General features: G+C 47.5%; 1 protein-coding gene across 6 annotated transcripts in view; it reads right to left on the bottom strand.

Moving 5' to 3' along the window:
• The window catches only part of LOC110839630 (RNA/RNP complex-1-interacting phosphatase), a 135,611-nt gene that overhangs the window by 97,590 nt on the left and 25,879 nt on the right, over positions 1 to 12,142 (bottom strand). For all 6 annotated transcript variants that reach the window (XM_087344773.1, XM_087344777.1, XM_087344772.1 and 3 more), the window contains 3 exons: positions 7,576 to 7,622; positions 4,066 to 4,126; positions 3,616 to 3,662 (listed from right to left, as the gene is read on the bottom strand). In XM_087344773.1, the coding sequence (XP_087200899.1) occupies positions 3,616 to 3,662; positions 4,066 to 4,126; positions 7,576 to 7,622 (155 nt within the window). The remainder of the gene's footprint in view (positions 1 to 3,615; positions 3,663 to 4,065; positions 4,127 to 7,575; positions 7,623 to 12,142) is intronic.

Raw genomic sequence — 12,142 nt, 5'->3', positions numbered from 1 at the left:
TTACTTGTCATCAAAATTTTGTACCGGGACAAATAAAAGTGATTTCTCCTTCCTACCCTGATACCAGCAGGACACGTAACTTTCCGATTTACGACGCGTTCTGTACAACACCGATACAGCTAGTCGCCCAGTTCCAAATTTAATCGACACCTGATCAGTTTCGGAGATGACTTCTGCCGTCACCTCGTTATGCATTCACTTTAAACTTTATTAAAAACGACACGAAAATACTGATGCAATGCTTTATTAAATCATCCTATGTTAAACGAAAAAATTGGTCAGCTGCTGGAAATCTAAGATTTATTTGTATTGAAGGCGCGTATTTCGTTTTTGAAACTGTCTCTGACTTCATACATTTTAGCGAAACCGAAGAAGAGACACGAACCGAGGGTCGACTGCACGCGTGACGAAGACAGCGCGAAAAATCCGCTATCATAACATTTCCGTACGATCCATTCAACCATTTATCTCAGAGTGGTAACTGTGTGTACCACCTGTGTTCGTATCTGAATCAGGAGACGCTGTTCAGGGACATCGCAACGCAACCTTACACGCCATCTGCAGGAGAGGCGATGACCTCTCCAAGAACCCCATTTACAAGCGAAAGACCATCAAACAACTGGTTCCAGTGCAGTGCGTACATAACTAAGCCTGCACACGAGGTGACGGAGCGAACTCGAGACAGGCCGAGGTGTCGCCGTCATGTGAACGCGCATATTGAAGCGAAACAGGCTACAGTTCTCAGCAGTTACGGGTCGGCGGCGACTGTGGGGCCTAGTGCGGTGCCTCTTGCTACTACCGTGATTTACATCTCGATACCGACACTCCGCGCTAATTAATGTTCCACGCACCTCGCTCACCCCCCCCCCTTCTACACCGCGATTAATTTCTCAAGACCCTGGACCGCACGATCCTGAACCGGGGCACTCGAGGAAGCAATAAGTCACAGCAGAGCCTTAACCTTCAGACCTTGAACGCAAAAGTGTGCGGGTCAGGGCAACCGGGGGTGGGGGGGGGGATGCTAGGAGGAAACAGAATGGCGAAGAAAGAGACACAGGACATAAGCAGATTAAAACAAAGCGACTGTCTAAACGTCCACCGCGCTTCAAACATCGCCACTTGACAAAAACATTTATTTCTGATGCCTTGGAAACGATTAGATTTCTGGTTTACATGACGACGCTCTATCAACTGCATACAACAAAGAATGACAAGATAAGTGACTATAAAAATCGATACCAGAAATGTGGTCTATTTTAAGAAACTGCATAAACTACGCGAGAAACCTGTCTGTGGGCCGAGATTCGCTGGACGCCGAATGGCTCTGCAAAACACGACGTTCGTATGGGATGGAGAAGTGGGATAAAACTAGCAGTCGAACGCCGTGACGTCTCCCGCAAGGCGTCGGGAATCTCAACGGCGCGAGAAATGGCTCGCTCACTTCATGTTTGCGTTGCACCTACGATGGGTTTGTGCCCGAAAAGTTTCTGAAACTGTCGGCGGTCTCAAGAACTAGAACACTCGAAAATGTAACGGGTGGTCCTCGCTGATTAGGAATGAGAGTCGCTAAGAAAATTCAGCACATTTACTGAATTCCGATAAATATCAACGAAGAGGAAACTTTAGAGCGCTGTCCCCTTCACTTCCTCGCAAAGTGTTTGTTGTGAATTTCTTGATTTCAGGATTCTCCTCTTTCGTGTTCCCGTCGGACTGCATCCACCCCGCCGCCGAGCGGGCAGGGTGATTTAGCTCGGCCCCCACTGACATTCATACCAGTTATTAATGTCTCACACCAACAGCCCGTGTTGCTCTTATCTGCCTCGTCTAGGAGGTTTGCTCAACACAAAGGCAGCAGGTACACTCCGCGTTTCAAATCACGGAACACAACAAGACAGTCTGATCAAAGAGCCGTTAAGCCCCCACCAGACAATCAGGATTATGAAGACAAACTCTTGCCAGCTGTGTCCGACCAGGCATTTGAAGGGAGAGGCAATCTTGGGTGAAATGGGCAGGGCATTTCCGAAGAGGGACTTTCAAAATATTCAACGTATTTCGAAAGTCATTTTTTCAAACGCAAATTTCTGCCGATCTGTAGAAACGTGAGTGACCATAATCATGTCACTGTGAGGTCATGGATGGGTCAACGTCACCTCAAGATCATAAGAAGTTAAGTCCAAGGTTTTGAGGAATATAGGCCTTTAAATTCTCGAAGCTCAATTGAAGAACAATTTTTCTCCGACTTATATCCACCTAACTTTATTAAACTGAGTGACCATAATCATGTTAGTCTGAAGCCACATGTAGATCAACTTCAATCCCAAGTCAGGGCAAGAACATTCCAAAAGATGGGGATACTTGTGAAGGATAGGTTAGGTTAGGTTAAGACGATACAGAAGAGAACTTGAAAGAAAAGCGGGAGGTTGTTGTGGACACGAAAATGAGCATCCATGTTCCAAAAACAAGGGATAATTTCTTGAGAACCTGAGCGACTATCAGCTTCTCAGTGAGGACTACACTATCAAGCACTTCTAAGAAAAACGAAGTTAGTCGGTCACTCTGCCCACAGTTTCACGCCTCAGGTGCGTCAGCGCCCGCCCGCCCGTCCTCTAGCGTGAAGTGTGCGCACCCATGCGTACGTTCGAAGCTTGGGGGATCCCCTTCCGGGTTAAAACAGAAGCACACTCGACTGAGTGTGAACCGCTTTGACAGGGTCGCGTTTGATCTCCCCAATAACAGCCCAGCATTTCGGTTCTCTACAGGCAAAGGAGAGAGAGCGATTAGCCTCGCCCTTACGCATGAGAGTAGCGCCGACCAGCAGCCAGCCAAGAAAGGGCCGGTTGGTGCAACAGCGACATACACGAACTGCGGGCAAATTTCGACAAAGGACATCGGCCATCTGGCGCGTGAGGGCGCTAAGTCTACGATGAAGTTTCTTGAGGCAACTAATGCCTCTTTCGTTCCCAAGGCTTGCTTCGGTTTTGGACATGATCCAGTTGATACACGCGACGCCTTAAGTTTGAAGCCCGGAAACCGTGAAAATGTCAAATTAATTCGCTCCATGCTGTTCGAGGTGTAAAATCTGCATACAAATTCTGTATGAGAGATTCTTATACCGAAACATTTCACAATACGACGCGACCAGCAATGGCCTCCCCAGTCATTGCTCTCAAGTTAATAACGGCCGGAGCACGCGAGAAATTAGTCGCTGATGCTGCGACCCCTGACGTAGCCTCCAATTCTAAGCAGCAGCTCCCGCCGTAGTGACCCCCTGAAATGACACGTGCGCCCTCTACTAGACACTTTTCAACATTAACAAACTTCTTCTTAAGACCATACCTCCTCGTTTTACCGTGGACACCCGAGATCCGGACTTTTAAAACAGTAATAATTGAGGATCACGAACACAACGGGACGACAGTCTCGTGTTGGATACGAACAAATGATCATCGAGGAAATGGCGTGCTCGTAGGCCTACACAATCGCCAAGGAGAGGTACAGGTCCACCGTCAGAGCACAAGGAGTCAGGTGTACTCAGCGGCACAGATGACAGTGGAGGTTCTCCGAAGACCTACTCGTAATAAGTGAGTAAATAAAAGACACAAACACAGATCTTACCGGAAATGGCATCCTGCGGACGAAATCCCATTCGAAGGTTCAGGTACCTGAAACAAAACATCGTTAACTAAGTTAACAGGCTCTGCTGTAGTTTAAACTGAAGCCATAATTAAAAAATCCTACACGACTTAAAAGGAAGCAAAGACGTCACACAAATCTCAGTTCTTCTTCCAAGACTATAAAGCAGGGTTGGGCCCGTCCTCAGAAGAGGGTGGCTGCCATAATATTGAGTAAGGAGCGCAGATAACGGAGCTGCTCTCCAGCCTCTGTCTCTGGGGTCCAAACATTCTCCTCAGCCCTCGACGCGAGACAAACTTCCACGTCAGCAAACGTCACAGTTTTGTGCATATTAATCGTCAAACGTTTCGAGAGGCTGGAGACGGAGACGGAGACGGGCTCTTAAGGTGGGCGAAGCAAAGACCGGTAGCGAATGAGAGTTGGCGGACTCACCTGCAGATGAAGTATCCCGTTCGGTTCAAGCCGTGGGTACAGTGGACCCCCATGAGCGAATCTGAAAAGAAAATCCAGTTTCATTCATGCGATACACAAGTACGGGCAATTTACCTCGTATTCTTGGTGAAGCTGCCGGACTTCTTGAAGGCGAATAAAATATCACTGAGTTCAGAACGGGGTTACGAACCTGGCTGTTTCAAGGTTCGGATTCGTGTATATTATAAAAATAAAACTATAATTCACTAATTTGAAAGCGTATACGAACGTAAGGCTGTACTCCATTGATGAGTACACGGAGCTTCCAAAAACCTTCTCTCAACACGAAGTGTCAGCAAACATTTATTAATTCCCCTGCCAACAACCAGATTTACGGCTGTGCATTAAGCGAACACCTCGGTAAAACCACGCAGAAAAAAAGGGAACATCACGAGACACAGGAGCCGACTGCCAGGGCCATCAGAGTATCGAGACCACTCTGAGGAAGTAAGCGACAAGGGAGAAACATATTAAAAAGGTCTGAGGAAAAGAGGGTTGGTGCGAAGTGGATTCATCTGGCTCAGGACAGGGACCGAGAGGGTTGCGCACACGGTAATGATCCAGGTTCAGTCAAAAGCCGAGTGTGCCTACCATCAGCTTCTCAAGAAGGACTTCGCTCGATGCAGTGACAAACTGGACGACGACTGCAAAGTCGCAGAACGTGAATAGGTCACACGCGCTAGAAACCGAGTTTCTTCAGTATACGAATTGGTGCGGGCGATGTGTGGGTTTGCTGGCGCCAGAGTACAAGTTACAAGTGTCCCTCCTGAATCTGGTCATCAGCTGTCTGCATCGCGCCATGTTGCTGACAGACTCCTCTCATCACCGGTGCAACGGGACCACGTCGGGGCGCCGCCGGGTAATGAGTGTGGGCGTATCAGTGTACGTCCGTCTCAGCGATTTCATTATTTCTCACAATTAGCCGATGTCCTGACTCTGCAACCTGTTTAAATATCACGATTTGGACACCACTCCATGTCACCAAGAACACTTCTACCTCGTGACGTGAAACGAGGGACAGGAAATTCAACGCATGGTCTTAAATAACGACGTATTCCGGAAATACACGGCGTTCTCAAGACAACTTTCCCGTTTGTTAACATAACTTTGTACGAATCATGCCAAGCTGGAAGCGTTGATTTTGGGAGTAAAACTGAAGAGAAATCATAGATTTTTAAAACGCGTGCATCGTAACAGTACGCAGCGGTAAGCACAGATGATCTACTGAGGGCTGCTGAGGAGAATTCCTGACGGAGATGAACGGCTACCAGAAATATGTGAGGAACAAGAGGACTAATTGTAACCAATGATCTCAGTGGCCGGCCGACTTCTTGTTTCGGCTGGGTGTGGTTGCTGCCCCCGACAGCGTCACGCACTGCGCGTACGGACAGGTACAGGGTGCCTGAGAAAGACGAATTCGCCGCCACTTTCAATCGAGCAATACTCGCCCAGCAACCTCTGCAGTTGATACGGCGCTTTAAAGAAAATCTGAACGCACAATTCCGGGCACGTCTCGGCTCTGTAGACCGTCTCTTCACAGCTCCGGTACGGACGGATGCCCTGCGCCACGGAGTTGCTTCCCGGACACCCTGTCCTGCGGAACGCACACTTCATCCCGATATGGTGCCATTGCCTCTCGTTCGCTCGGCGCTGCGGTATTTTTGACACGCCCAACTTATTTTAAAAAGTTAACATCGGTAACAATTATCGGTTACCGATAAGCCTGCCTGCCTGCGTGATGCATAGCCTTGTGCCGGGAACGTCGGCCAGAGGCGCAGACTCCGAAAAGAGTCCTACAGCGGAATAAAATACATTTTGACGTTAACACTCTACTTAGTACTGACTACGCCTCAACAGACAACTCAGAGAGGGATGGGCGACGCTCGTAGCACGCAGAGGCGCACGAAGTGAAGGCGAGAGACTGTCTCGGAGGCTTGGACGTGCACGGGAGGAAAATAACAAAATGAACCTTAGAGGAACACGGGGCAGGATGTGCAGAGGACGAGGTCGAACTGTTGTGAATACGGCGACGAACACCCGAGTTTTCTTAACATGAGGAAAATTTCTTCTCATGAACAGCGCAGCTTCACGAAGCCAGTCACGTGACAGTACATACTGCAAACGCTACCTCGTGTAATTATTACCATTCTTCTTCTTCTTCTTCCCCACTTTGCCCTTGTACTCTCCTGAAGCACGACTTAAGGCCGCTGTAAGAACGGACCATTCTACTCGACGCTGCTGAACGCGATTTAAGCCCCCAACCCCGTCTTGTCTTCTATCCGTTTCCTCTTGCATCATTACTTTCACTTGTCCATCCTCATCGTGACTTCTCTCCCCCACCCCCTTCCGTCTCCACATTTTCTTCATATCTGTCGCTCTGCCTTTCTGAAACCAAACTGTCCGCATGTGCCACGCTCCTGTCTTCAGGAACTCACAATAAACACTTCGTAATATTCCTCACACAGAACGTGTTCCACCGAAAATATTCTACGTCTCGTGACACCGAACAAACTCTCACTGAAAAACCATTCAATAATTTTGGCGGGGGCGTGTTTCTGTGCATCGCACAGAACGGAACATTTCGCCACGCAGCGTCATAGACTGAGAAGAAGTTCTTTTATCGGCCATCAAAATTGCGACGTCATATCCCAGACGTCCAGGCGTCTTCGAAAATGACGCAAATAAACCAAACTGGCTCTTACAGCCTACAACTCCTGTCACAATAGAAATTACATTCCTTCCCTGCATCCATTTTAGTCCAGACTGACTCAGACGAACACAAACACCACCTGAGGAAGAAGCAGTATTGTCATCTCCTTTCGCATCTTCAGATGGAGCCCGGCCCAGACACCCAGTGATTTGTCCCTCTCAAACTCCCATCCCCCAAAGATCAGGAAAACATTAGTGCGTCGTAAATACGCGTACCCGTTCCGCTACTGCACGCAACGAAGGTTACGACACGGGAAGTATTCAGAAAAGGCCACAGCATACACAGCTCTTATCGACTCAGCTCGTCCTTTAGCTCCACATCAAATTTGACAAGTACATCGGATTTCTTTGGTCTCGTTCACAAAAAGGAACAAATAATTTTCAGTGACGAATCCCCCCGACTCAGCAAATACCCTACTAAGATGGTGTTTCGCAGTTGTATGCGGATTTATGAACACACTACCCTGTAGTGGAACAAGGAGAGCCGTGTTCCTGGAAGGAGCATTCTGCCTACGCTGGTGTTGTACCTCTCGACGGGCACCACGGGTCGAAAACCAGACGAACAAGTATGTTGATTTCAGTAACCCCACTTTCTGCGTTACAAAATACTTCACTAGAAGCACTCACTTCGTAATCTCGCTCCACGCTTTTAAAACAAGGCGCGTTGGCGTTAAGACACTGAAATCGATTATTAGGCTGTAAGGAGTTCTATGCTATTACAGTACGTGGATTGCAAAGTAATGGGAGACAGGGCCTACATACCGGAGTCACGTGACTCGTCCAGGAAGGCGTCCACAGCGCTGAAGAACCTGAAACAAGAGGCAGAACTGTAACATGGTAAAACACCTCGCCTACATCAGAACACGGAAGCAAGCAGCGACGACTTGTCTGCCGAGTTCCTGTCGACGTCAGGCCCAGGGCAGCGGACACATACGACCGCCCGAGGAGCCGTCAATAACGTCATATGAAATCAACCGAGCTCTGCACTCAATGCAAACACGTGTAAGCCTTGAAAATGCCATCGAAACATGAACCATGGTAGTGCAGACCTGATCTCTGCTGTAGTTAAGTCACCGACAAAAACAATTAACTTCTCTAATAATAAGATTCGACAACCCTAACAAACAGCTAAGCTCTGGGAATAATCTGCTTCCAACTGAATAAAATCTCCCGTAATGAAACTCACGAGAATTAACGTCATTCGGCTACATCACCAAAGATTTCTGGTTCTAACCGCGGTAAGAATGTCGATGTTAATCTTCTGGGTTTCCACGCCGGCGTTTCGGAGAAACATGCTATCTCCATCTTCAGGGTCTGAAGCACGATCCTCTGAAACGTCGGTGTGGACCTACGTCACAGCCACAGGGGCAGGGTTCGCGTCAGGATGGCAACAAGGATACTTAAACCCCGCTTTTGGTGTTCAGGACCAATCCAGCTCGAATTTCATAACTGTTCTCGTTTCCCTCACAATCACGACAAACTGCTTCGAAATCCCTACGCCCATCTTCAGTACGGTGACTAAGACATATTCTGGTACAACCGGATCAGCTCCTAAACACACCTTCCGCCATTAATATCAACACAATCGGAATGTAGGGGCATGCCTATCACCAAAGAAACAAATATTAGGTCTTTGTTACACGTGTGGCTCCGTAAGTTTACATATTCAGAAGATGATGACTTTTCAAGTTTCCGGTACAACACAGGGAGCAGATCCTTTGTATAAATCCAATGCAATATCAATAAACCGAAAAGAAACCAACATTCGACAAGCGCACTATTCACACACACGCAAAGAACGACAGCTTAACGCTTGATAAAGGACTTTCTGAGCAGCCGGAAGGCGCTTAAAGTCATCGTGCACGCTCACTCAGACCGACTCGGAGCCACAGCCGAAAATCAATTTCGCCCAAAATACAGTTTACTGGGAAACTCGAAAAAAAAAAGTCTCGTGTTTTGTCTCATCTTCTAAGAGCACAGACGGACATACACGAAGAGGGACGTTTAACAGTTTATGCTATTTTATTGTACGTTTTGTCAAAATTGTCACACAGCTGTTATACTTCGCCGTTTGTTATAAGGTTTCCAACTTCCAACAGACGAGGCATTTCCCTTACGGCACTTATTAAGTCTTTGCATCGCGAAGGGCAACTCCACCTCTATCCAGCGGCACCATCGACAGAAAAGAACTTAACTTTCTCGCAGGAAGGAAATCGAAGCGATCAACGCTTATGAAATTCGTATCAGCACGGACTTTAAGCAGGAGAGTCCCCTGCAAATTATACAGACGAACCCGCCAATGACTCGGTCTGTTCTTCACAGCATCCCCTGACAAACGAGACATTGAACAATAGGCACAGATTTATTTAGAAATATGGAATAATAGCTTTTCGACAGTTTATGACAAACGAGACGCGGAACAATAGAGGGACGCAATCCGGGGCCCGGCGGGCGGTGCACTGCGTGAGCCACGACTTGGACATTTCTCCTGTTTCCTGCCATCACTCACCCAGATCTAATGGTCCTCTCTCATCCTGACAGACAAAAGAATGTTCCCGACGCATTCTGAATCACCACAGTTTTCACAAAATGCAGTTCGTCAAGTCGAACGTCGTCTTTAAAAATAAAAATCACACAATTTTCCGAATCATACGCAACTCGCCACTTTAATCGAAATAAACTAGGCTCAACACCAGCCACTCCGGTGCTGCCGTCCGATATCAACCAAAACTGGGGACGTTTCTCATCCCCCGTGGGCATGCTACATGTCCGGCCCACCTCACGATAACTACAGCAGCAGAACTGGACGGCCTCGTCAACAGCAAAGAATTGCAGATTGGCTGCATTTGTTACTGGACATCCTGTCGCCTGTTTTTTGAGAATTACCCTTAAGACGACTTCATTTGACAGACTGCCTTTTCAATGATTCGGCTGAACATAAAACAAGACCACTGACAATCAGCACATGAATAAACAATCCACAAGTGAAATGAAAGCTAAATCCTCCTTAATGTATTGCAGGGCGTTTGCATCATCAGCTCACACCTTTTTATATAAATTCAGTACAGGGTCTAATAGTTCTGTAAACAGAAACAATGACATTTGAATAATATTAACACAACAAAAAATCCGACCTTTTGAATGCGTGTGGTCTGCCTATAGACAGACAGACAGACACTCAACGCTGGGCCAGGAACACTTGGAAGTTGCTGTCCGTGTTCCAACGCCCCCAAACACACACTTCCATATGCAGGAGCCGTAGCGCCACCGAGGGACACGACACAATTTGATTTCTACTGCTCCAGAGTATTAAAGAGGGCAACCAGGTCACGTGATCAGACAAAGCCACATTGGGGCGAAGCGCCTGTTGAAACAGGTGGGTGAGCACTGATGGGCAGCGGGCCCGTGGTTCGACTCTTGACACTTCTTCAAACTCTTCACGGACGAGAAAATCAGAATTCCGACATAATTACTCAACTACTCTGACGAGGGACCGTCTCCTTCCGCAGAGATTCAACTCCTTCCGAGGCTGAAACGTACGAAGCTTCAGCCTGTGGTCCTTAAATTAAGAAGAGCGAGATGGGCTTGCCCACAGCACGCATGGTGTTCGTTGAAGAACCGCAAAATAATAAAAGCTATTTTGATTGAAGATTTATTTGTTCTCACATTTGTACCGAAACTGAGATGAAATCACAGGATTAGCCCTGTAATGATATATTTTCAGTTAAATAATTTTAATAGAAGTTTAACAACAGATAAAAATATTTTTAGATTACCGCGGTAATTTAAACTGTAGATCTCAGGGTGCAAATGATATGATATAGAAAGACGTTCAAACTACCAAATAAGTAGACGAAACGTACTGGGCATAATGAAATAATCTGTAGAAACTCGTACGAGAACTGCTCGGCCAACGAGGAGAGGTCGGAACATGCCAAAACCGAATGCACAGCTGGACCAGGATGTTTATGCGCCTGGCTGCGAGGTTTGCGCCTAGACAACCAATGGATGGCATCAAGAACACCACAAGCGAAGGGCGATTCAAGTGTTCGTTTTTGCATTTGCCCGTGGCTGCCCGCGAGGTTACAAATTAGTGCAGGTTGTTCAACACTTGCTGCGATGACGCCTATGCACCCAAACGCCGACTCACACGTTCAAGTGTGTGGTCCGGGGTCCCCACTGACAGCAGCAGCTCAAACAATGACGAGGCGCATTCACGTTCCAGGACCAGATCATGCCCTGCAATATCATCTCTTTAGAAGCTGACAGTCGCTCAGCTACTCAGGAACTCCCCGGCCTCTTGTAGAAACAAAAACCCATCGTTTCCAGGCCGTGCTGTCTTCACATGAGCAGCCAGCGGACTCTCAAGCGGGTAAACTTTTAATTGACTAAATGCATGGAGCTTTCACGAGTGGCCAAGATAAACAACTCATAATTTCTATCGGCAATCCTGGACGCAAATGTTACAGATAGAAGTAAGTGACTAATACTGCATGTACCACAAAAAGCAGCCCGAAAACATGGCGGCAGAATTAATATGAATAACTTTAATTATCTTACCAAAACCTTGCAACTGCACATCCTAAACCAATTAACGCGTTTAAATAACAAGTCGATAAGAGCAAAGAAGGCCTGTAAAATCCAGGCTAGTTAATTTTCCGACGTTTCCACGTTCTGGGCTACACAAACGCAGTGCAATGAACTGCTTCGTTCCTTTGTGTCTTGCAGACAGTGCCATCCAGTGCAGAGGCACGTTCTGAATGGTCTTGCCGCTCGTGACGGAGACATTGTCTGCCATGACAGACGAGCGCACGGGCTATAAACTTGATTCGTTCCCAGACATACAAAGAGCGCGGTCTCAGGTTCCTAAGCGAGCATCACGCATCAGGCAAATTCTGAACGACCACTTTATACGATACTTGGACCTGGCACTGGTGGGAAATGGAGGACACAACGAAGAACTTGCCGAATTAATCTAAGAACGCGAGCCTGGGGCCTGTTGTTGAGGTCCTTACATTGACGACGCTACGCGGCCAGGGAAACCCGAACTGCACACACAAATTTGGCAGAAAACCATCTTCGAGTCCGAGGCAGCGATGAGGGTATGATAAAATGAATCATAGGGAGTATCGCGTGCAGTGGCTGTGTTCGACCCTCCAGCTGCGAAGTATTTCTAAGTGGCGACTCGATTCAAATACCACCGAACGAAACAGACCCGACGTTCCACACAGCCCGCCCGCCCGCCCGCGCGTTCCAGCTGTCAAACAACTCCACTACAAACGTAACGATGCCAGAAAAAATATTTGCATCGCGCACAAAAACAAGGACG

Source organism: Zootermopsis nevadensis, unplaced genomic scaffold (genome assembly GCF_977971745.1).
Source record: "Zootermopsis nevadensis isolate Lab colony 2312 unplaced genomic scaffold, Znev_1.0 Znev_ptg000008l, whole genome shotgun sequence".
NCBI lineage: Eukaryota > Metazoa > Arthropoda > Insecta > Blattodea > Termopsidae > Zootermopsis > Zootermopsis nevadensis.
Note: the sequence above shows the minus strand (reverse complement) of the source record. Positions and strands in the feature narration are given on the sequence as shown.